Below are 27001 nucleotides of genomic sequence, written 5' to 3'. Positions count from 1 at the left end.
TCCCTTGAGTCCATCATGTGCGCAGTGATAAGCAGGAGGTGTCCTAGCAGGAGGGGGGCCAGCAGGTCAAGGCAGGTGTGCTTGGCAGTTGTGAGACAGCAGCTGGAGTCCTGTATTGAGTTTTGGACTCCCCTGTACAAGAAATACATGGACACCCAGCATGGACCACCAGGGTGATAAAGGCAGTGGGGTGCATGGGTATGAGGACAAGCTGAGTGAGCAGAGTTAGGTCAGCCTTAGGGAGAGAACACTTCTCAGCGAGACACAGCAGAAATCCTAACAACAGACACTAGCTGCATCATGGGAAATTCCAGTTAGATAAAGGAAAAAGAATCCTAAACTGCTGTCCCCAAGGAGATGAAGCTTGGTCTGTGTGACCTCCAGATGTTCATTATTCTATGAACTGCTTTTCAGTCACACAACAAGCATTTATCTAGTCACATAGCAGGAGGATGAACCCAGCTCTCGAGTGTCTCCAAGTGGTGACGTGGCTTTTCTGTGCTGACACTTTTGACACCATTTGTGGTTATGTCTCACTTGCTTATACAAAGTTTTGCACGTATTTTTGTGTTGGCTTGTAAGACTATGAAGTTATATATTAATATTAATTATAATTTTATACTATTAATATATATAATATAATAATTTACCTTACTAATATACATTATCACAATATATCCTAGTCATGCAGTACACAGAAGATTTTACAGAAGTGAGATACGTTGATTTGGCAATACAGGCCTGGACTGAAAGTGCAAGACCTCTTTCAACAAGCTGCATATATACCTTACAGGTATAAGACAATTGCAAAATATTGTGAATACAGTTATGAACCATCTAAGTAATTGATTCTAAGCAGCCAATGAGAATATTAATGTATTTTTAAGCTATACATATATTTAAATGCCAGCATACTCTGTAGGCCACTGGTGAATGAGCATGGCATGTTCCCCTCTCAACTCCCAACACTAAAAAATCAGTCAGGATCCATCTGTACCACAGGTTTGCAATATAGTGTGGAGAGACTCAAGGCAGCTCAGCAGAATGCCAGAAGGGCCTACCCATTCAGGACAGGTGAGACATGATAACCTGCCTGCTGAAAACCCACAAAATATGTTACCCTGGATGGAGCCTGTGTGAAAGAAGATCAGTTCAAGTTGTACTTGTCAGACTCAGCTTCCCCTGTAGCTTATGTGACTCAAAGAGGTCTTTTACCATTAGCAGATGATTTTGCCTATCTTTGGGTCAACAGTAGCCACACTTTCAGTTATTCTTTGTCTCCCAAAATGCCCAGACAAGCATTTTCATCACTCCAACTGCAGAGATCTGCCATCTCATGGCTGATACCCACGATAAACTAAAATGGTTGCTACCACATTAATATCCTGCACGTTCAACACCTGATTTCATCTTGTGTGTTACTCTCACCAAATTTTTCACTGTTGCAATAGAAAGGTATTTGAGTATCTTAATAATTTTTACATGGAAATCTGCTCTCAGAGTGAAAAAAGATTAGAATGAAAATTGGGTTTTCTTCCAAATAATAATTTTTTTTTGCTCAGGCTATCAGCTTTTACCTCAGGAAGAAGGTAGTTTTGTCAGCACAGTTCATTTCATTTGATGAATGAAAAAAAGAAACATTTTTATCCCAAACCAAACAAAAACCACTCTGCAGGTAGAAGTTGTTACTCTTTTAAAAAAGATGCCTGTTACAGATACATTGGTATGTTCTTTGTAGTGAAGGCAAAGCACTTTATAAACAAAATTAATTTGAAGGGATATTTCAGGAACAAACTATTCTATGTAATTGTACGCTGATAGTGATAGCCAAGATTAGATAATTCAAAACAGTGAAATTTAGAGCCTGGATTATATAAGGTTTTATTTGCTAAAATGTAAGAAACAGAAGAATCAAGAAGACATACCTCTGACATAAGCACTCAAGCAAAATCCTATAGTGAAGAGATTCAGCTCATCTGCCAAATGTCCTGAAGTTTATTTAGGCTTTTTGGCAAGGTGGGTTATTTAGAAAATGTCAGGAATGTGTGTTACTGATAGAAGCTGCATCTCTGCCAATGAATTCTGCTTTCTTCTGCCTTAGGAACAAAGGGACTTTAAATATGGACTAACCCTCACTGACAAACTCCAGCATGCCTTTTCACACTACAACCATTCCATATTATTTCAACCTTGGTATTTCCTCTATTCCCTGAAAGATTTATTTGTGTTTGTAAGATAACCAACACTCAGACTGATCCTAAACTTCCTGTAACTGAAGCTGAAATGTAGGTGTGAATTTTAAATACCTGATTGGTACTAAATTAACTTTTGACTCTTTAAAAACACCAAGCATTTAAAGATCACTTAGATTATGACTCTCTGGTAGAGATCACTAAGATTATGACTTTCTAACAGTTGTAAATATTTGGCAATACTTAAATACAGGTAGTATGTAGATAAGTTGCAGAATGATTCTCAGTATTTCTTGTGAAATAGTTTCCAAATTCTGATTACCTGTGGGATGGTAAACTTCCCTGGGAAAAAATGTTGTCTCAAATCAAAATATTCTCAAACATTAATAATACTATATATATAGTGAATTGTTCACTGGAACCATTAATAGGTATTGCTTTATTCTTGCAAGATACATGCATTATATATAGATATATAGATATATAGATATATAGATATATAGATATATAGATATATATAATATATTTCTCTCATTGCACTTCCATTCCTGTCACAGAAACACACACTATCAATTGGATCTTTTATTTCAAAATGGAGAGAGACATGGGAAAATTGGCTTTTCCCTGTTAAACTTGAACGGATCAATTCAGAGCAGACAGCATGTTCACTTAAGATGCCAATTCCAGTTTGAATGAGGTCTCCTCTACCATCATGTACCTATCCTATGAATCTAATGAAATAAAATCTTCAGGAAGTCCTGCATGAGCACAGCGCTCTGAGTACCATCCACAAACTCAAGCCTTTAATCTGGTGATGACTGAGCTACCCTCATATGCAGTAGATGTTTTCTCCATTCCAGTCCCAACAGTATTACCCCAAAGCCAAACAATTCTTCTGCTCAGAAGTCACCACCTTCAACCTTCTCAAGCAGCTGTGGTCCACTGTCAAATGTGTTTGCTATATTTAATATCAAGTTACACCCTGCCTTGATGACATGCAGTAATGTGTAATTGTTGTCAAACTGGATCTGTTAAGTAGGTTACTGGGTGCAGTTGTCACCAGTTCCTTGATGGATTATCTTGTTAAGGAGGCCATTAAAAAAAATCACTTTTGATGGGGAATACAAATTATGTTCCCATAGAAACGCCAGACTCTGGTCCCATTAGAGTAAACAGCACTGGGTTTTTGCTGAGTGCATTCAGATTTGCAAAAATAGATAAGGTCTTGAAGGTTACCTGAACCAATGGAAAAATTGAGAAAAAAGCGCCTACTATTCATAGACAAATGAAAAATTAACTTGCTTATCTTTAGGATTAAGACACAGGACATCTAAATCCAGCTAACCAGTTTCCTGTTTCTAAGAACTTGATAACTTAACAATTTGTCCCCTCAATCAATTCCCTTGAACCACTCCATCATTAGTCAAGAGCAGCTCAAATCCTAAAGCAAATAAGAAATTATATGTGTAACTGGCAAAGCTATGGAGATGAAATTCAGTTGCTTGTCAGTTAGATTTATTTCTCATGGTTACACCATCAAGTAAAATTTTAACAACCTCTGCCCAGATATGAAGAGCCCAATGAATGTGGATGATGAACTGTCATTTTCAGGGCAACAGAGGCAACATCAACACCCACTGAACTCAAATCGGCCCTTGAAAATTGCATCCTATCAGATTGTAGTCTCCTACTTGTTTCTGAGAACTAAATGGACTGTTCCTGAAAAATTCTTAATTCTATAGAAAAAGAGAAAATATGATATTTGTCACTTAAGTAATCCAATTTAATAAGAAAAAATTCAGACTTTTTTTGCGGCTTCTCACTTAAAATGGTCTGGCTTTTACTGCAAAACTGTGTTAATTAACCATATTATTGATTTTAGACTTCTTGAAGTGGATCACTATATTACATTATCCCAAGTTAATAAATGGTTAAAATTTTCCATACTCACCAATTGCGTGGGAAAGCAGCATTTTCTGATTAAATGGATATATTCTGATAGTGCTCAAAGACTTAAAAGAGGTTGCCTGAAAAGAAGACAGAATGAAAACAAACTAAGGCTCCCTTTCACACAAAATATTGTATATTGAGTTGAATCTAAACCTATAAAGTTTCTCCTCTTGCCCTTCTTGAAAAAAATCATTGATTCATGAAGGATCAGTTGTTCACTAATTGCTGAGGCAGATTTTCCTTTGGGAAAGAAAGCAAGCAAAGCAAACAAATCATGAGTTACAAAACAAGTGTTTCCCTTCCCAGGAACACTTGCTCCCGTCATGGAGCCAGCAGCTATTCCCTTGGCTGGTATCTCAAGATCTGAGAGCTGTGACAGCTTTCCTGGCACTTCCCCAGGATCAAGCATTCACTCACAGCAGGGAAATCAGCCCCTGTATTTTCAGTTAAATCAATGCTTATTACAGGGTCCTCTCTGTTTTTCCATGGAACAATGCCATATATTTATAGTTACAGCTGCCTTATTTGTATAATATTGCACCTACATTTGTGTTTTCCCTGTATTGTCAGACTAATACTTGTCTGGATTTAGCTTTGCATTTTAATTTATGTTAAATTACGTGTAATTGCTTTCTGTAATAAATTTTCATTTGGAGTACTGATGGGGATGAGGGCCTCTGGCAAGAGCTGTCCCTTACAACTGGCCTGAGTGGTTTCAAAAGCTATCTTGTGAGTGTCGTTGGGCCTGCTTTCAAACAGACTTTCTATTACTTTCGCAGCTTTTTGATCGCTGTTTCAAAGTCTTTGTCTTTGAAAAGAAGTTGCAATATCATCAGCAAATCTAGGGTGTGTTTTTTCCTGTGCTTTATGTCCTCTTCTTCAATCAAGGATTTTGAAACTCTTTGTTATATAAAAGGCAACAGGTTTTGTGGAACAGTATCTCCTGGCTTAATCAGTACAGGCATTCTCCTCTTTTATTTACCTGGTTTTATCCATCTAGCTGATCTAACAGCATTAACCATATATAACTTTTTTATTTCAAAATAAAAAAAAACTTTAGGGTTTGGTTTGTTCGAGGTTTTTTTGCCTGTGATAAGTTAAACAATACAGGATAATATGCTACATGATAAGAAGGATTAATAAATTAAAATGAAATAAAGTTTCTTCTATCTCTGATACATTTAAAATTTCCCGTTACCTGAGGCTGGATCAGCAGTGTGAATATGATAGTTATCTCTCAGGTCTTCACATTACTGACAAAGGAAGTCAAAGTAGTACACATGCTGCTACCATATGTAACTGGTCACAGGCTATCCAATGTATTTATTTGCTTATCTGGTAATCTCTGATTTCAGAAACAGAGATTCTGCTTACTTACCAAACTGATGGACATTATATAAAAATACAAATGGATGTACACATCCATTTAAAAATGGATCTATTGGGAGATTCAATTGCATGTCTACAACTGTCATTGAACTCAGTAACAAAATCTACTTTGTTGGCAGTAGGTATTGTTTTCTTCTATTATTCTTGAAGTAATTGGATGTTCTGACAGGGAAGATACTCACCAATGCTCTCCTTCCTGAATGTTCTTGATACAACTTTAAATTAAAATCTAGAACTATTCAGTAAGAGAAGTATCACAGTAAACAAATATAAAATTTTTGAGAAAATGACCGAGAGTCACTCCCTGGCAGCCACCAGGCACCCTGGGCCTGGAGCAGACAGGGCTGGCTGTGGGAGTGCCAGCTCCCTGTGAGTCACCCCCTCCTCCTGGCTTGATCCTCAAAGAAAAAGGTGGATTTCTCTGCTCATTCCCAGCTGGTGGGAAGCACATTTGTCAAGCCATGACATGAGTTTCAGCTTATGTTGCAGCTTACATCTAAGTGTCAGGCTGAGGGGAAAAAAAGCACTGTGGAAAGATACCTGGACTCAGAAAACTAAAATGGGGGTAGTTTCATTGTTCAGGGATGGCTTTCTGTGATCTCCTTGAAAGCTGCCAGTTGGAAGGGACCCACAAGGATCATTGAGTCCAGCTCCTGGCCCTGCACAGGACACGCCACGAGTCACACCATGTGCCTGAGAGCCCGAAATCCTGTGTATCCCAGCCTCAAGGATCATCACAGAACTGCTCAAACTTTCACTGGTATCCTGTTCACCTCTCATCTCCTTTCTGCTTTCTCATGGTACCCCAGTCTGTTTTCTGGACCAGCTCCTGTGAAAGGCCATTCACAAACCTGCTCCTGCCTGCTTTGCCTTTCGTTATTCCTGGTTTGCCTTTTGTTATTCCTGCTTTTTTCCTTCTGTGCATGTCTTTTGTTTTTAATTCAGAGTGACTTACAGATGCCACTCTTCCAGAAGTGAGGACCATGCTTGCTTGTCCATCAGATGACTCTAATTCATCAATTATACACATATCCTCTCTTATTACTCAAAAAGGAGGAGGAAAATAATTCTTCAAGGGTCACAAGTTGTTACTTATAGCTAGAAAAGAATTAGCTTAGAAAAGGATGTGGATATGATGAGCTAATTTTAAGTTGTGTAGGACTAAAACATTATTTTTCAGAGTATCTCTGTAAATTCTAAGCTGGAGGAAAAGAGCTGATTTTCACCCAGTGGTTTTTTCAGGAAAAATAAATTCAGGAATCTTGATGCTCTATTTCAATCTGCTTTCTATGTAGTGAATGTGGGACTGTACTTTATACCAATACATACTTCTCTGTAAGAGCTTTTTCACTATTAGCTTATTCTAACATAAAAAGAAACTATTTCTTCTAAAAATGTGTTCCGTTTCTCTTACATGAATAGGATTTATTAGACCATTTCAAGTTCTAAAATTTTCTAAGTTTGGAGCGGGAAAATCTGTTCACAGCTTTTTTCCACAGCGGTAAGTTAGAAAGACCTTTTTATTTTCTATATTTGCACTTCTCTGCAGGGTGCCCATTATTCCTTTACAGCAAAGAAGCTGCAGGTGTTAGAGGAGCAGATCTTCCTCTTCTGGTGAGGAGCCTTTACCCTCAGGAGATGAGGGCTGTACAGGTTAGGGAATGCAATGCAAAGTAAGGTACATTCTGCTGGTGAGTGGCCTGTTGGGTTCCACTACTGGCTGTCCCACTGCTTTGTAGTTGTGGCATAGGGTTGTAAAATCAGGCTCATTACAGTAATTGAAACCAGACAGTTATTTTTGATTGCCCCCAGTCTTTTCTGGGTCCCACAGTTACGGATGCACTGTGAGGCTGAAAACTGAAACTGTGATCCAAGGGAAAACAAAGCTGAACATCAAAGTAAAGACAAAATCAAAGGGAAGGAAGAACAGAAGAAACTAAGCACACAGAAGGCAGCTGTCTTTTAGAGTTAATTATGATGGACTTGAATTCATCTCTTACAAGCCACTTGAAAGCTGCTTGATAATTATGAAAATATTTATAGGCCAACTTGACTTCCTTTGCTAACTCTTGGGAGACTGAAGATGCTGTATTCTTTAGGCAGCTTTGTCTGCCTGCTAGAAACCTCACTATGCTTTGCACGTTTTCTAGTTTCTCTTCTAAAGGGCCTAAACCTGATCAAGAGCCTGTTTCTGCAAGTACTGCCAAGTAATTGAAGCAGAATATTCACAGTAAAATACTTTCTGACCTAATTTCTCTGTAGGATGCAAGCATTACAGATCATTATCTTTCCTTGCAGACAGAGTTGCTTGGTGTTGCATCAGACACTGTCATCAAAATCAGGCTAGGTACTGAGGTACTGTGAGCATCACTTTACCATATGGGGAATTCTCTGTGGTATTCATTCTGGATGCACAAAGTTGCCACTGCATGAAAGCATTAAGAACATTTGCATTCACCAAACGTGTTCAGCAAAGCAAGTCAAAGTGGCTAAAACTAGATTCCTAAATCCTCAAACTCTGCAGTGCTAACCACTCTAAGTCATTGTTATTGACTTACAGATTTGTGGGGGTTCTGCTTTTACTAAACCACAGCTTTTTTTTTTGCTTTTTTTTTTTTTTTTTTTTCCCCAGCTCAATCTTAGTTTCTCTGTTGATTTCAGCCACACCTGATTCTTATGGCAGACTCTTAATGGCCAGATTTATTCCACCTGTCTTTGGTCCCCTGGCAGAGATACATCAGGAAGAGTTGTTCAAAGTTCTTCTGTAGTCAGCAGGAAGAACCTGGGATCTCTGCAGGGCAATTAATGTCTTGGCTCTTGCAAAATTGCTCTGGCAGCCACAGAGGGAGCATGTGGAGTGTAGGCTTCTGACTTGGGTGCTGCAGGGAGACTTGAAAAATGGTATGAGGTGCTTAAATGTTCTGTTACTTGAAATATCTGACTATCTGCTTTGATTTAGGCATAAAATGCTGGTCTCTTGATTTTTGGTCTCTAAATAACATGAAAAGTCATAGTCCTATGTAAATATCTAATGCTTTTGGGCTATTTAACCAAGTATTATGGCTGCCTCACCTGAAATTGCTGAAAGGAAGCTAGGTTATTGCCCAGATGTCTGGCATTTTTACCAAATTTCTGCTTGTCTTCTATAATGATTTGATTTCTGTCTCAAACCTCTCCCTCCTTATTTAACTTTGGGTTATGCACAGAATATCATTAGTATACCTCAATTCAATTATACACAAGGAAAATGAAGCATTAGGCACATCTATACTTTTGAATTACTCTAAGGATTTAACTGGTTTTATTGTGTTTTATTGTTGGCATAGGGATTTGTTAAGCAAGATTGTAACACCACTGCCTGTGCACTTAATTATTTTAGAATTAAGTTTATTTTGGTTCTGACTGTACTTTTTGGAGAGAAGCAATTAATCAATGACTGCAATCAATGCAGCACTTTCTTTCTATTTAACACTTCCAATATTAGGAAATAATGTCTTCTTGTTAAAAAACCCAAAAATACTGACAAAGGCCATACATCAATACATGGGAGTGGTATCGTGAATCTTTAATCCAAACCAGCTGTTTTTCTTGAATCTGCAAGGATAAATCATAAAAAATTGAGCAACTCTACAGCAAGGAAGCAGTTTCTAAATGGATGAGAATGCATTTTCAGTAAATTCTAGTTACCTCATAGAGAGACTTGGAAGACCAATATCAAAATAATGAGTTATTCATAAATTGGATATGTTAAATGCATTGTGACAGCCAGCAATAAAAGTAAATTACTTATTTTATATAGAGAACATGTTGTAACAGCCTCCTCCTCCAGTTAAGAAATCCATTTAACTCCTTGGTGTGTAGTCAATTGGATCACTCCTGTACTGAGATACTCATATTTCTAATAAAGAGTAACTGGAAAATGCAACAGAAATGAAAAAATATTTTTAATACAATCATATTAGTTCCTTGAAATTCTTTTGTAGATGTGCAAATTCTTAAAGCATTATTGAACTTTAAAAGCTTCAAGCATGCCTATAATTAAGAGATGAGTAGTTCTTTCATAGCAAGAAAGTATAAAAAGACCCCTCAGCTACAGCTGTAGTGCAGATGCTGTAATGAAACCAGAGAGCAATGAGTGAAGCAGGGGAGGGACAGCCTGAGAGCCACATTCAGTAAGGGCTTTTGAAATTAAAAAAAAAAAAATTGTACTTTATAACCATTAGAACAAAGACTCAGAAAATTGTGTAGGAGTGAGAAGGAAAGTGGTTTGAGAAGAACAGTGAGAAACAGGGAGCCCACAGGCTGACTTGCATGTCTTACATAAAGTAAAGCTGGTAATTTGGAGCTGAATGATGACAGGACACTTTTGCTTGAAGTAATTGTTGCATATCCTGAGGAGAAGCAGAGGCTCAAAGGTTTGTGTTTATCTTTCTGTACATAATGTCTGCCTTAACACAATCCCTCGTGTGTTGTCAGTGCTTTACGAGACCTTGTGTGTAAATGGCAGAATTAAGGTGAACAGATAAGAGATAATTACAATGAGATGTGTGTCACATGGAGGTTTGCACCCACGGTGCTTTTCACAGACCTAAATAAATTGATTTAACACCGGTTTTAATTACACTGGTAGGACAGCTGTGTGCTGATAGGGCATCAGTTTCTGTGTTTTGACATAGCCAAGGGGCTCTTAGTGTGTATGATCTACTTATGCATTATGCAATGCATAGGTGTGTTAACAGAATAAACCGATTAAGGTAGTGAGGCAAGTCTAAAAACCAAAACAAAATCATATAAAGACCCAGATTCTCCTTTCCTTTCCACTGAGATGACTGAAATGGTTTGATGTAATTTAGGGCTTGCTGTTGTCTAGAAAAAAAAAAAACTGCCAACAAACTTATTTTGTGAGGAATATTTTTTTATTTTAAACTATGGAAAATTATGAACTGGAAATTATTAAGTCAAAAAAAAAAAGACTCAAACCTCAGAGCACTGATATCAGATAATTACAGAAACTACTTTGTTAGATGTACCATCTTAAGGAAATTTAATTTCATTATATCTCCATTTCTGCAGCACAATAGAACTGTCTCTAGCTTTGATTTTTTTGTTGTTGTTTTCAGTTAGTTTTATAAGGATTTGTAGCAGATATGCATATAGAGGAATTTTAAAGATGTAAATTATATATTTACTAGCATTTCCACTCTTGTTTAGACTTCCAGTTTATTGAGTCACAATATGATCCATATCTACAGTGTAACTTTAGTGGAACAGAGGCTTTGACTCCCTTTCAAGAAAAAAAAAGAATTCATATCAGGACCAGATATAACACCAGTAAGTTCACTTTTTCTCTGAGAAAGACCTTTTTCCAATGGATACAAATATTAAGTGTTTATTTTTTTATAGTATTTGTTTATATCTTCTCTACTCCATTGTGATGTGGAGTTCTAATTTCAGCAGAAAAGCTGACTAAACAAGCACTGCCTGACTGAAAACCCAAATGTCAGTTTGTCAGCTGCTTTTATAGTGGACTCTGCTGTTTATAAACACCAATGTCAATATCCTGCTCAAAATGCATTTGCAATAATTTAGTTTTTCAGAATGCATTACTTCACAGCACAGCTCAAGGCTTCTGCACAGTAGATGCTGAATTAATGCTCATACTTTATACTAAAAGCTGAAAAAGTTGTTACAAACTGATCCTTTATTTTTAGCTTTTATTACCAGGATTTTTTAATCTTTAGCCTGTTTCAGTAACATTTACTTAAATACATTTTGTCTGTAAAATAATCCCCTCTGGACTGTGATTGGTCTCTTTCTCTGTCCCAGGCTGTTTGCTTTACTTCTGGCAGTTCACAACACAGAAGTTCCTCAGGACAGGATGCTGTGAGGGGATGTCACAGTCAGTATTGCTTTTAGGGAAGATGAAGCCAAACCACTGGGCTTGTCTGCAGCATCAGCCCTAAGCCCTAAAGAGCTCTGGAATTCACCTCGGATTTTGCTTAACTGAAGTCTTTGCCTTTATTGCTAAATACCAAAGGGTGAGGGAGCACGAGGGCCATGGCTCAAGCAAGCTGGACCCCCAATATCCCACACTGCTCAGTCATCACCCACTTTATGGCTCAGCTTCAGGCAGCACCACTTGGCTTTTTCTCAGCTTTGGTTTGTCAGAGAGTTCATTTCAGAAGTGGTGCAAAAGGGAACAGCAGTGCCTGGGGTTTGGCTCAACAGTGTTTGTATACACTGGGCTGTGGGTGAAGAGTCTGGTAGGAAAAGGAAATGCAAACCAATGTGAAGACAGAGATACTAAGCAAGCTTGGTTAGACATTGCTTCCTTTTTTATGTCTGATTAGAGTAACTGACTTAACTTTTGGTTTTTGAGCAAGTTGATGTTACTTTCCAATTAAAGGCTTATATAATGTGTGAGCTATTTTAGGTATCTTGGCAAACTTTGTGGAATGAAAATCTTAACCAAGGAGTACTGGTCTAGTCCTGACGTGCCAGCTGTCTGAACACAGGTCAGGGCACTCCAAGAGTCTCTCCTCCATGAAAACATTTGTTTCGGGAGCTGCCCATGAGAGGTACTCATTTAGGCAAAACATCTTGATTGTTGATAAGTGATATCCAGAACGTCCATGCCATGCTTAAGGGCGTGGAAGCAGGGCCGGAGACTTGAAGAAAAAGTGCAAGTCCCTGTCTAACAATGACTGATTGTGTTGATAAAATTTATGAAGTTAAATTCCCTTAAAAGGACAGTGGGTTGGGAAGGCATGCTGAAGAAAGTTACACAATAGCTGAAGCTTGTGGTGTGCACAATGTAATTTCAGGTTTTCCTTTGGCTTGATGGGCCCAAATCTAACAGTAGTGTCCAGGCAAAGGTGACCTCAGGGGTACAATGACTGGAAGGTGTCTGGACATTCCAGGTGAGTCATGAAAAGTACAACTGCCTTACTAGTTGTTTATTTTATACAGCCTCAACTCTGTATGGAGCACTTCTTGGACAGAATTTCCAAAGCCACTATTTTCTCTGCAGTGGCTTGAGAAACACCTACCACTAAGCATTTGGTCTTCTAGAAATCAGAATCTATCTCTATGGGAAATCTCAAGACTCCCTACCACAGACAGAGGTAGTTTGGGGAATGTGTATGTGGAGGCAAAGCTGGGTTTGTATGGAAGAGTTAACAACTGATGAGAATCTAAAAGATCTGTATCAAGATGGAAAAAAAAAATCACATAAAAGCAGGATCTGCTCTCCCTTTACTGAGGATATAATGTACAAAAATACTACATTGATTATAAGAGACAGTAACAATTTTTGGGTGCAGATTGATATGGAATACACTAACATTATAGATCACCTCACGACAGTCTCTGGTGAAGAAAAATACTTAAAGGACTTTTTGTTCAGTCCTTTCCTACCTGCCATTGCTCGATAAGACATTTCTCCCTTTCCTAAGTGTCCTTTAAATTTCACACAAAGAGCATGGGCTCTGTCAGTTACTTTAATTTTCAGAGAACAAACAGATCATTGGACAGTATTTCCTCCCCACAAAAAAAAGCCAGGATGCACTTTTGGTTACAAGGATCAACAGAAATTTATGTCAGTTGCATGAAAACACACTACAAAAGACTCATTTTGCTATATAGACAATATCTTATAGCATAAAAGTTGTGGGAACACTATACAAATAAAACCACATTAAATGCTGATTGGAACAGGAGTTCTTCATTTATACTGCTGTAAAAACAATACTGTATGAAATGTAAACTAAGATAATGTAAGGGTACACCAACCTTTATTCCTATTTTGAAACATAAAGATGCTTTGGGAAGATTTATTAACTATGCAAGTTAGACCATTATTTGAATGGATTCTCTAATTATCCGTATTCACTGACTACCTGATTTTTTACTTTTAAGAAGGAGCAATGTCTTCTGTAAAACCACATGCACTCAGAATGAGATTTTTGTGCTCAGAATACAACTTCAGTGTTTCTGAGAGGTGTTTACTGCAAATACAGTGACTGGTTTTTTTACAGGCATTTCCAATACACTAAGTTTCATTGTATGGTCAATATGTCAAGGAAATCAGAGCAACAAAAGCTAAATATTTTTTATTGTACCAGCATAAATTTAATTTACAACAGAAAAAAAGCAGCATATTTTATTTGACCTAAAGTTGTCATTTATATACACAAGCTTTAGCTTAAAAAACTCCAACCCCAAAACCCCTTGATTCATTACACATGAGGTTCTCTGGTTTTCTTTTCTTTCACTGTGAAATTAAAGTATAACCCCCTTTTAGAAATGTAGTTTGGGTGGTTATATCATGAATCCTGGTTTTTGGATCATCCATTTTACACAGTCATGTCACCATTACCAGATAGACGAGTCCTGCATTTTAGCAGATACACAGCAGTGATGAATCTCATGTTTTAAGAACACAACACATCCAGTCTGCCCAAGCAAAGTCCTCGTGGGTCACAAGGAACATCAAAGCAGTGCTTGGTGGTTTAGACTGTAGGATGAAGCTAAGCAGAATAAAAAATGTTTCACAGTTACAGCTTATTGAAAAAAAAACCCCAAGCCATCCACCAAATGCTAATATGGATAAGGCATCGTGGTTACTCTTGATATAAATTTTGTGAAATACCAGTTTGAAATGTTAGAAAACTTAGTGCAAAGAAAAATAGGTTTCTTCTAAAAGCGTGCTGGATCCTTCCAAGTCACACCCAGGGTTTCCATCCGGGAAAGAGACGGCTCAGATTTTTAGGGTCCATGGCCTGTTGGATGAGGAGGTTCACCTGCCCTCCCACACTGAGCACTGTTCCCTCCTCAACACCTTTCAGCTTCTCCTGGAGTCTCATCAGAACGCGCTCAGCCACCTTGTTAAAACTCTGGTCATCACTGCTGGCAGAATAAAAAAAAAAAAAAGAGATGCTCTAGGTATGGATCCTGAACAACATGAACAACATCCAGTGAGAAAACCATAAAGCAAGGCAACAGTGCAGCAAGAGGAGGCTAAGAAAAAATCTTGCACCTGGCTTTTCTTTTAGGTTCTTGTGGATCAGTACCAAGTGTAGAGCTCATGTCAGCCTCATCCTCCGGCCTCTGCTGCAAATACAAAGCTTTCAAGGGGTTCATGGTCCAGTCGAAAAGAGGATCATAGAGCAGCACCTACAGAGGAAATAAACCTCTTTTTAATTTCAGCTGTTAATTACAGCTATTTCAGTGCCCTAGCACTATTGGAAACACACACTAACCACAATATTGGGAGGGTGAGTGTTTTGGTTTGGTTTTTTTTTTTTTTAATCAGTCGAATTGGGCTAAATTGGTCAATAAATTATCCAACAACATTGCCTCTGGGCACTTGCAGGTTTTTGTGTGGTTCATGCTTCATAAAGTTTTGCCATCAGTCCCACCTCAGCAGTGAATTTTTTAATACACTGCTAGGCACTAAAGAGAATCATTAGCTTTTAATGCACAGTATACCCTGCTTTCAAAAATCAGTTTAATTCTCTTCTTTGTGACTTATGCAAAGAGGATTTAATTGAATCACTATTACTCCTGTTGGGAATGTTGCACTATGGCTAGAAGCATGTAGGTGTTCAAGAGAGAGAACTGCCTGAAGGAAACAGTTTCCATAGAAAATGCAAACTGGTTACAGCTTTATCAAAAATTACATGAATTAACAAATCTGACCAACACCACTATGTTCTAATTCAGTACAAAACACTCTAAATGAGTATCTGGTGCAGTGATGCATACAAAGACAAGAAACTGAAGACATTCTGGCAGGTTACTATCCAAAGGCAAGAAAAAATACTTACCTCTACAATAGTCAACAAGGCTTCTTGAGAATTTCTCATAACAGCCATTGTTTTCTCACAGCATCTAGAAAATATTTTACAGTATTTTAGGCTATTTTGGTAAGATGAAATGGTATTTTTGTAGTTTAAATAATGGATATTTGTGCTCTACTTAAAGTGTGCTTTCTAACATAGGCGTTAACCTCTCTGATATTTTCACCTGGGGAAAAAAAGAAGAGAAATTTAGACATGTAAAACCAAGAGAAGACTGTGTAGTTCACTGATTGTTATTTCTCTGTGGAAAGGGATGACCTGTTTCACTGTCTGGAATATTTTGATATGCAGGATTAACCACTGAGTTAACACTGCCTATTAGGGTGTGCCACAGTGGCAGCAGTGCTTGGCTGGATGAAAACACGTGCTGGGCTGCTCTGGGATTGGAGAATCTTGGTAGGGCTGTTTCCCATGAAATGAGCAGATCCAGTAGCCACACTGTAAGCAATTTCTGAAATCTTCCCAATGAGTTTTGGTACAGAAGTGGTTACCTGCATTCACTCCCAAGCAAACTAAGCTCCTGGAAGGAATGCCAAACTATCCTATGGGACAGGGACTCCTGTGAAAGAGGGTTTGGGATCTGTCTACCTCAGGATGAGAACACACACACCAAAGTTCACTGAACACATTCACAGCCAAGGGCCTGATTACCACTGACACCTGAACTGTTAAGTACAAATCAGGCTGGCTGAGGCAGAAACAGCAGCTGCACCAGTGCCTTTGATACTCATTTACTTCAGCTGGAGCCCAACAAGTCAAGTTTTTCTGTATCATAGTTTCAGAAGTAATAGCAAACTGTGAGTTTGACAGAGTCATCTTTAGACTAGAACTGGCAGTGACTGCTCCTTCATGGGACAAAGGTGTACTAGGAACTACTTATTAGCCTTAATTGCTGCCTTAGAAAGACGACACCTACACCATGTGATTTTTTTAAAGACATGAAATTTGGGGATTGCAAGCATTACTTCACAAACATCATCCAAGTCTGGAATGAGAAATGTCCTGCTATTTAGGAATCCCTTGGGTCATTCACAGCAGGTAGGATGGAGGTTTACTGAAACTCAGCTAATTTAGGATTCTTCTGTTTTGCAGTCCAGATCTATTATGGGATTTAGATTTTGCACTTACAAAGTAATATAAAATATATGATCCAAAAGGGAATAAAATACTCCAAATTAAATTCATAAAACTAAACAGAAATTAGAGTCAAAACAAATGTTTTTGGTTCAAAGACATTTAACAGCTCCAAATATATAGTATAGCTGTGAAAGAAATACACAGTTCTGAAGGAAAAAAAATCATTCTGAATCAACATTTAGCTGTGGAGCCTCTGGAAACTGAGCCCTCCCTGAATTCCACAAGAGAGTGACATTAACCCATTGGCAAGTGAACAGTATGAAACACTGAGCAACAAAAATGAGCTTGCAGCTGGTTATATAAATACAAACACAGGAGTTAAAGGTCAGGATTTAGGTTTGGGTGTTACCAGCAGAAATCTGAGTCCCCTCTCAAGCACCAGAATTATTTAACATGTGACAATCAAAAGCTGGAAGTACTCTGCTGCCTCCTCACCCCTGTGCAGTTCAGGAGCACTCACCTCCTGAAGACCCCTTCCACGCCGGTGATGCCCATTCCATCCACAATGTCCCTGGTTAGCCTAAATGGAACAGTCTCTGGTGTGGGAAGGATTTTGCCTTGCTCAAAAGCAACCCCTAAATAAAAGGAATATAAAAGTTTTTTTAAAAAAAGTTAAAGTAAAGAAAAATTAAGGTTCTCTTGCTGTCCTACTTACCCAGATCTATATGCACCAGTTCTGCAGTTTGTTCATCTATCAAGATATTCTGAACGTGTCTGTCTCCAAGTCCAAGAATGTAGCCAACTGAAACAAAAATGTAAGTGCTGAAACCATGTCATAAAAACCACAGAAAGCTTAAGAAAGATTACTGTGAGAATATTTCATCCCCCATATATAGTGTTGACTAGGGAAAGAGCAAATACCATTCCACAAATCCAAAAAGAAAATGCTGACTGAATGAAATTGCAAAACGTTTATTCTCATACAGATGTGCTTTGTTTTATCTGCTCCACAGATTTCTTCCCCATTTTCTACTTGTAGATCAAAAATTATCAAATAATATTGCATCTTGCAAAACAAATTTAAAAATTAAAAGCAAGTGCACAATAAAATCAGGTTTTTTGTATTATTACTAACATTAGCAACCCCCTCCAACAAAACAGCTGTTGTCCAAGTCAGTTTTAAAAATCTCCAGTGATCCAAATTATAGGAAAGACCTTTCATGTAAGCCTATTTCAGTGCTTTACTATCCTTAAATGTAGAAAACCTCCAAACTACATTTCCCTTACTGCAATTTACACCTTTAATGTTTTTATTAGCTGATGGACATGACAGCAGTAGTATTTCCTACAAAAATATTTCCTCTGAATTGTATTAAACTGCAGATTTACCTTTTTTTTCAGTAAAAAGGGCGTGCACAAACATGTTACCATCTAAAATGGGATCTACTGCAATTTCTGAAATCTACTAACAAATGTCTTCAGGAGACTCAGTACAGAACTGAGTCATCAAGAAAAGAATCCACAGTACTTGCATTTAAGTACTTCTCTTTCTTTATTATGACAGGGAAAACAAAGGCTTAATAACCAAGCTTAAATAACCATTTCAGTCATGGATAATAATGCCAGTACAAAGACAGTAAAAGATTGAGCTTTTCAATTCACCTAAAGCATCAGAGGCTACACATGAAATGAATAAATTTTAAACTAAGACAACAGAAATAAAATCAGGTTAAAAAACCCAAAGTACCAGAATCTAAGAAAACAAATCACTATATAAACAAAGAGGAGCAGATTTTCATTCTTCCCTCTGCAGCAAAAATGGGGGTGTGGAGGAACAAATCAGAAATCTTAATTACAAAATAATGCTGATGTTCTTGCTGGCCTTTTTTGCCCCCTACTATGCCTTTTTTGACATGCCACAAAAGCAGGACAGCCACTATGTCTGAAATGGTAAAAACTCTTAGGCTGTGTAACCTAAAAAGGCCCTGTAATTAATGCAATACCTATAGAAGATGTAGCCACACTGCGAGTGTATGCCAGTCGCTTTTCAAACCACACAGCTGGGTCCAGGAATTTCTCCATGCAGAAATACCGGAACACAGGCTGAAAATTCTCACAGACTTCCATGAAGATTCTGTATTTCTCTTCAGAATGTTTCTTTTGGGCATCCTTTAAACACATAAGAAACATTTTAGCCATGACCAACTGCTTCAGAAGGAAACGAACTCTTCTTTCCTTTCTACCCACCTCCCCTCCATCAAATGCTGTTATCACTTCTTTCTCTTTCTGAGCTAAGAATTATTGTCTTTTTTGCAGCAATTATTAATGTCCCTAACTATCTGTCTTACTAAACAATTCTATTTTTATACACAACTTAGAGGCTAAAAAACATGGGGAAAAACCACTCCTATTTCTTTGATGCAGCAGCTGCATGTCTTTTAGGCATGTGGAGATAAATGGATCTTGTTGAGAGACACTTCCTTTCTTTGCACTCTGTTCTGGCACCTCTGCTTATCTGATGGCCTCATGTCACTGTGAGAAAGTCATCCTCACTGATTCCCATGCAAATGCTCCACCAAGCATAAAAATACACTTTTATCCTGTTACTATGATAGCAATTTGAAAGGAAACAGATTCTTGCACAATCATGGGTATAAAAGTAACAGCTATACTTGACTGCAATTTTGTACACTTATGGTGAGGAAACTTATCATAAACTTATGATCATAAACTTAAAATCATAAACTTATGATCTGTGGAACTGAACTAAAAGTTTAAATATCTATCCATTCCATGCCACTGGTCACATTCATTATTAGATATACCAAAGCTATAGTATGTAGTTCTCTGTAAATTCCACCCCCCTCCCCCCAGTAAATATTATGAATCAGCTTTTGTTTTGTTTTTTCAAGTTATTTGGACTCACCAGAATTATTTTATGACATTGATAGCTGGAGTAATCCTTTGGCCTGTATCTCTTGTGAGCTCCTTCTTCAGCATTCACAAGGAACTCTCCAATGGGAGTAGTTCCTGAGCACCACTCCAGAACTCCACTTCTCTGGGAAAGGGGAACCACCTGGAAAAGCAAAACCACAGAGGGGAGATTATACATGGGGGAAGGCTATACACACTCAACTGTGAGTACACACTCTGCAGAGCATGGGTGCACATTTCTGTTTGTTTAAAAAGACAAAGAAGGCCAAACCATGCAGCTGACACCTCAATATATCTTCTAAATAACCACATATACAAAAATCCACACAAATGTTTTCACCTAATAATTGCAATTTTTCCCTAGCCCATGAACCTTCCACTAGACATGTAATGATTAGCTACTGCCTGTTTCCTTCAATTTTTTTTTCTTATGGAAGTCTCTATATCTCACAATTCTATTTTTCTCACCCATTCTATTTTTCCTTGCTGTTGTTCATTTTTTACACACATAGAAACCTGAGTCTTACTTGAAAATTATTCCAAAAGTGACTTTAACTATACCTGAGAATTCTTAAAACCACACTAGCAATTCAGATAAGCACCTTTAGAGATTCCAGAGTGCACATTTCTCATTTGTCAAAGAGAATAGGTTATACTTTGAGAGTACTTATTCAGAGGTCACCTTCACAGCTATTATTATAATGCCAAGTACATAAAAGGAAGAAGCAAAAGTTCCTGTTTAAATACACTTTCTGCATTCACAATAAGAATTTATTGCAATTCTTATTCCCAATTCCTATTCCCAATTCTGATTCCAATACGATTTGGATCATATTCCCAATTCCAAAAAAAAACCAGTTCAAATTCTGCATGAAAGACCCTAGATGGGACTTCTGGATTTATTTGTAAGGAATGTTGCAAGACTAGAATTAATTGCTAATTAAGGAATATCACATGGCAAATTAATGAGAATTCATAAACAAACTTGTGTGTTCAAGTTTAATCACTAGCAACTTACAGTTTAATGACAGTGTATTACCTAATTTCTTTTCAATTAAAAGTTCATATAAAGAAATCTTTGAAGAGTATTTAAATATATATTAGGCATCAATAAATTCACTTTAATGATTTGAAAAAAATTAAATTGTAATAAATATATTGCCTATTCCATACCTGAAGGCACAGTGACTATTTTAATAGCCCATAACTAAAAATCCTTTTATATTGCATTTGGGTTAAAAAGAGGAGAAGAGGGAAAAATGCTTTATTTCTCTACTGCCACAGAGAAGATTTAGTGTTCGGGTTACCTTGTATCTTCGGATATTTAATTTCCTCTTTCTTGTTTCAGTGTTTTGCTGGAGCAATGTATTGCACATCTGGAAAACTTGTTGCATGACAGCATCTTGTCTCAGGTCATCACGTCCCTTCAGCATAAACAGAAAAAGCTGTTGAAAAACACTTCTCAGCATCTATTTTTGCTCAGCAAGTAAAAAAAAATTATTTTAAAAATTGCACAAAACACAAGTTACTTTTCCACAATAATCACTTGCAATAAAATGTAATTAACAGTTGTTTTTTTTGTCTGTATTTTGTTTTCTGTTAGTGCTCAGCTGCTTAAACAGAACCATCATTAACTTAAATCATCACCTTTTTTTTTTTTGGACAGATGTTATTTGATTCAGATGTTAGTTGATTCTATCAACCTAAATGTCTTATGGTTCTCTTTTTAAAAAACAGGTATTTGATTCACCACTATTTAGCAAGTCAGCACACAGGTGAAGCAGCATCAGTTGGCACTGCAGTTCTGATTGTTGGATGCAGATCTGGTGATTCATGCTACTCTTTAAAGCTTTCAAAACTAACCCATACTTAGCAGCAAAACAGAATTCTCCCAGCAACTGCCAAATGTTTGTTTTCAGAGAATGAAATCAGCTGAGTCTAAGAAGAAATAAAGTTTTTTAGAGATCTTTACTTCTATGTGCATGCTTTTGATTGTCTCTGAATTGCAAATACTGTTTTTATGTGGAAGAAGAAAGGAGGTATTTAACACAATATGTTGATGGTTCTTATTTACAGAACACTTCAGGTCACCAGCTGAGACATGACCAGGCAAGTCTGGTAGTTGTCAGGTAAGCTACTAGGTATTAATTACATGCACTGCTGAATTACAAACATATTTAATATAATTACTTGTTATTTATATTATATTACTTAGTAATACTTCACAATTTCGTTTATTAAAGCATTCCTCAACTAAGGAAACTGACAGTGAAGTGTGAAAAGTCTGCTCTGACAGAACCCACCTTAACCAGCTGCCTCCTTTCTTTACCATCTGATCCTACACAATCTATTATTTTAGGCAGATTTATGCCTCCTGCTAAACGAAATTCTCGCTTGAACGAACTTATTGTCACCAAATTTTCATATTGTCCTGTGGGATCCACCTGAAATTAAAAATACAGTTAAAATGAATGTAAATATTACCTCCATTTCACTCAGACAAAGCAGTAATAAGTTCTTTGCAAACCTCATTAGCAGACTATATGCTAAATATTAACATGAGCACTCTATCACCTACAAGGATAATACCACAAAGGCTATGAAAATATGCTGAGCAAAGGATTTTTTTTTCTTTTATTCCTCCTTGTTCACCTCATTGGTAGAGGGGACATGGTACTGCAGACTTGCACTAAACAAACTGTGTCACAATGTCCCAGCTAGCACTGTCCCAAGAAACAGCTCACATAAAAGCTGGGGAGCATTAGGCTTAGACCAATCTAAGGACCAAATCCACAATCCCAAACCTGCTGCAGGGTACAGGATCTATACCTCAGCCACCCCCTGTACCCTCGTGCCCCAGAGGAACACTGCCCCAGGAGGCCACATCACAGAGCTGCAGCCATTTCAGTCAGTCTGTACTGGAGGAGAAGAAAGGCAAAGAAAAGAATGATCCAGTTGCACAAAGGAGCAACACCTGGGGCCAACTGGAGCCCTACAAACAGATGATATTTAGGATGGGTGGCAACTTCTGGTTTCTGAAGTCAAATACCTTAAAGCAGTCCCTTGACTTATTCAGCTTTATAGACATAGCCTGAGGGATTTCAACAGGAGGAATTCTGGCCTTGCAACATTTCAACTTATATGGTGGTCAAAAAAGCAACTCTATGCCCCTGAAACTGTTCAGTTTCCCAGGTGGAGTGCGTGGTATCAAAAGGTGAGCTCCTGTGCACCCATCCAGGGAATGGGAATGGATCATTGCCCATTACTGAATGGTAAAAGCACAGGAAAGCAGAAGAGGCACAGCTATTAATTCTCACACCTTCTGTGACATTCAGTTGCCTCCCTGAAACTCTGAGCTAGCACCTACAACACAGGAGATTCCCACTCCCAAATCCCCTAGGTGAGTTAGGGAGCTCACTATGGTACCACCTTTGGATAATGAGAGACTACTCAGAGGTAACAGTGCCAAACTGTCTTTGTACAATAAACCACTATCCAGCACACACAATGCCTGGGATCATGGTCTTCTAAGGAAACCATCTCAGCCTGCACCTCCCACCTGACAAGGAAGTATCCTCAGAGGTGGACCTGGAAAGACCATGGGAATTGGATGAAAACTTGACTGCCATTACAAAAGCCTGAAGATGGTTCTATGATGATGGGACTTTAGTGTGTATTTTTTCAACTTCAGTCACCTTAATTTCCATGGTAGGAACAACAACATCCTCCAAGTTCTTCAGTTTAATGATTGGCTGGTCAGCTGGAATACTTATTCCTTCTGTAATTAAGAGGCATTAACATTTTTAAATTCAGAGCTATAAAATACACCTGAACTGACAAAACCCAGCCTACATCGCTTTTGGGACCCAAAACCTCACTGCATGCCTTTACTGAGGAAGATGACCATAGGACAACTGTGGTGATTTTTGGAGTTTTGTACTAAGGGTCTGAGCCCTACAGTGCAAGTAATTACTATGACTTTCAATCCAGACTACATTATGTATCTATCAAAAACAGGACACAATGCTACTGCCTCTTTTAACTAAACATCAGTATTTAAAGTACACTTTTTAATCTGGGAAAATAAAACCTATCTTCATTATTAAAACACAAACCAGTTTTCATAAGACTTACTTCTTTCAGATTTCCACTGAGTACAATCTAAATTTGCTAATGTGATGTAAGCATCACAAAGTGCTTCCATGTCTCTAACCATAGGAGCTCTTCTTTTCCTTACAATATTCATTATTGCCCTGGCAGCTTCCATTCTGTCCTAAAAAACCCAAGGAAAACAAAGATCAGATCTTGTAAACTATATTTTTAATATTAAAGATGCATCATAACATGCAGTCAATTAAGTACAATTGAGATATGTCCTATGAAAACAGAGCAAATTGCAGCAATGGACAGCCCTTTGTGAGATGACCTGAAATAATTATAAGAAAAAATTCTGTGCTGTCTGATCTGAGATAATGAGTACTGTAAAATTTTATTGGCAATGGAGAGGGAGCAAACCTATCCAGGCAAAGTGCAAAAGACATGCAAAAGTTCTTCAGAAAAAGGACAAACAGGTTTTTAGATGTTCTTCCACCCTCTGCCTGCTTCTGTTATTTCCTCCCAGCTGAAGACGAAAATCTTGTATGCAAAAGACAGAAACCTGTCCATGCATTCCTTTGTGCCTGGCTCTGAGAGACTTACTTTAGCATAATTCCAATCCTAAGGGGGGGAATCACAAAAGAACTACAGATGTGAGAGAAAGGCCAAAAAAAAGCCACACTAAAAATGTGGTGAAAAAAATGTATGTGGGGGGTAAGAGGACAATGACAACCAACCATGTCAGGCCTATAATGATGGGGAAAAGAAGAGGCAACACTTTAGATGTGGGATGATTCCAAAGACAGGTTAAACAAAAATTAAGCAAAACCAACATTATCATGAAACCACAGTTCAGTGTTACCTATCAGCATGGCTTTTAACACGGACCAAAAGATGCACAAGGCAAACTGCTTAGATGGAACATGTTACCACTCAAAGCAGAAAAAATATCCAATTCAGTATGTACTTTCAACAATAAAGCCACTCAAGTCTTTCTTGCATCTAAAATCCTTTTTACAGAATGACACACCAGGGATATCTATCACAAGAGTCTGCAATAATCAGGGCTATTTGTGGCACAAAATGTTAACCGTATTTTCCTCAACCCTGTAATGATTTCTTTCAATAATAATTACCTACTTATGCACAAAAGGGGTTTTTAAATTATTAAAAGTACTGTTTCCCTCCTACTGCTTCTTAACAAAAGTCTGCTAATGAGCTCTATACTAAAACACCCCTCTACATGTTTTGGGTTTTTTCATTTTTTAACAAAATTAAAGGATTGAATGTGATTAATAGAATAGAAGTTTTTGTAGTCACCACATCAAGCTGGGAGATCTCTTTTGGTGCATTTTTAATTAACTTATTTCTTCTTATTGCATCTGGTTTTGTGAGAAGTTCATCTTTGTTAGCATTAGCCAATGCTAATATTATAAACAAAGTATGATGCGGATGATCCAGTGAAATTCGAGACAATAGCTGCCAACAAAAGAAAAAGATCCCATTATTGAAAACAGTACAGAAGAGAAAAAAAAATACTTAATTAACATTATTATTTCTTTTGAACTTCTAAGGTTCCTAAGATGAAATAAAAGGTAATACTTTTCCACAACTGAAAAAACATTCAAAGTACATTTCTATAACTCCATAAAACTACTCTTATATTACAAGAAAATCAATAAAGTTGATTTTTTAAGTTAAGAAATGAAAGAAGTCCCCAATCCTCTTCCCCCACCATACTGATTAGGCATCACTCATTTTCAATACACTCTTATCACCACTGTAACTTGTTTAGCTGTAACTGCTCAGAGGAAGGTGGATATTGTTTAGAAGTAGGCACTACCAAGCCAGTCAAGGTATCTTTAGATAAGAAAAGCAAAAATTACATTATTCAGAACTTCATGAAATCCTAAACCACCCATCATCTTGGTTCCCATTCGAGCAGCCAGCTGGTACATCAGAGGCAAGAACTTGTATGAAGGGATCTTCTGTGCATTTTTCTGCAGGAGAGAAAACTCAGTTAGAGAGCTGTACTAAACTAAACTAGTTGTACTAAACCTAACAAAAACTGCAATAATAATAATAATAATAATAATAATAATAATAATTTTAAATTAAGAATTATTATGGCTGCCTGATCAAGCAGCAATTCAGTGGGTATCATATCATCCTGACCCATGTCTCCTAAATGTTGCAGGTCCTTCATAGGAGTACTATTTTCTCTTCTACCTTTCATGGCTTTTCACCTGAAAGTATATATAATATGAACAAGAATAATGTACCTAAGGATGTTGGAGATGGGTAGATTCCAAGGTATGTGAAGAACAAGGGGACCGCAGTAAACGATCATGACATATGTTTAATCATACAGACTTATCAAATTAAAACGCTAATTAAAGTTAAATTAATATGCATTGAGGACTACAGATCTCACTGATGAAAAACTAACTGATAAGCAATGACAACTGAAAAAAGAAAGTTTTCAGGAAAAGTTAAGGGGCTACATAATTTGTCTTTTAGAAATACAGGAGAAGATGGCTATTTATTTGCCAAAGCATTAGGAAATAAAGGGAGCAAACATATACCTTCATCATTTCATTGACTCTGTCAACTCCAGAATTTTCAAGCCAGAGGGAACAGAGTCGGAATATCCACATATCATGTTCTTCTCCACTTAGTAAACAGCTGATGTAGTTCTCCACTGCTTTACACAAGAAGCGTTTGCGGTCCTCAGTCAGGGCTTGTATTGCCCCTTCATCCAGCTCAAGTTCTCGCTGAACCTTCACTGTGTATCTACATGAATAGATGTCATGTTTAAACAACAAAGTATTTATTAATCAACTGACAGCAAGGCCTTCCCTAGGTCTCACTATTTTAACATTTTTAAAGTTGTTCTGTATGTACAAGCACAGTAAAATAAACAACTAAGAAACTGTATGGTGGGAGCTACTCCTTTACTGCTATGTGCACACAGACTCACTGCTGTAAGTAAACTTCCTGTCTTCTGTCTCTTCTTGATTTAATCTCAATATTGGTACAAATGTGAATATCCAGTACAGATCATTTGTGTAACGACTTCAGTGTCCAGCAGCTGAAGTTCATCCTTTTCTGCTCACTTGCAGGTGCTCTTACTAAGTGTTTAAGAATTCTGTATTAAATTTCATTCTACTCTCTCACTAAATGTGAAAGAGAGAAAAATGCCAACTCATTATTTATACTATGTAACATTTTTGTCAAATAAACTGAACAGATCCAGGCAATCACATGAATTCCAGGCCATGACCATCCACACTGTGTCCCTGGCTTAGTTTTGGCCCACGCTATCCAGCACACACCTAGACCATGTCCGGGCACAGTTCAGAAACCATTCACAAGCAGCACTGTGGATCTGACCGCGGCTTTGTGGAGGAGGGAAAATGCAGCTGTAGAGAGGTCACCCACACTGCAGCTGTTGCCCAGAGAGTAAGCTGGAGCCTGCGACAGCTCCAGAGTATCCAGTCTCCA

The 27001-nt window shown here is 37.6% G+C and overlaps 1 protein-coding gene across 1 annotated transcript in view; it reads right to left on the bottom strand.

The window, feature by feature from the left end:
* Window positions 1–13618: 13618 nt before the first annotated feature.
* ATM (ATM serine/threonine kinase) overlaps window positions 13619–27001 on the bottom strand; it is a 55359-nt gene continuing 41976 nt past the window's right edge. Inside the window, exons 49-62 of the mRNA XM_059466038.1 lie at window positions 26083–26290; window positions 25384–25497; window positions 24818–24976; window positions 23537–23675; window positions 23098–23180; window positions 21706–21846; window positions 20710–20826; window positions 19395–19544; window positions 18472–18637; window positions 17184–17270; window positions 16989–17103; window positions 15359–15422; window positions 14569–14705; window positions 13619–14438 (exon numbers count right to left, since the gene is read on the bottom strand). Coding sequence (XP_059322021.1) covers window positions 14255–14438; window positions 14569–14705; window positions 15359–15422; window positions 16989–17103; window positions 17184–17270; window positions 18472–18637; window positions 19395–19544; window positions 20710–20826; window positions 21706–21846; window positions 23098–23180; window positions 23537–23675; window positions 24818–24976; window positions 25384–25497; window positions 26083–26290 — 1864 coding nt within the window. The 3' untranslated portion in view covers window positions 13619–14254. The remainder of the gene's footprint in view (window positions 14439–14568; window positions 14706–15358; window positions 15423–16988; window positions 17104–17183; window positions 17271–18471; window positions 18638–19394; window positions 19545–20709; window positions 20827–21705; window positions 21847–23097; window positions 23181–23536; window positions 23676–24817; window positions 24977–25383; window positions 25498–26082; window positions 26291–27001) is intronic.

Source organism: Ammospiza nelsoni, chromosome 2 (genome assembly GCF_027579445.1).
Source record: "Ammospiza nelsoni isolate bAmmNel1 chromosome 2, bAmmNel1.pri, whole genome shotgun sequence".
NCBI classification, from domain to species: Eukaryota; Metazoa; Chordata; class Aves; order Passeriformes; family Passerellidae; genus Ammospiza; species Ammospiza nelsoni.
Note: the sequence above shows the minus strand (reverse complement) of the source record. Positions and strands in the feature narration are given on the sequence as shown.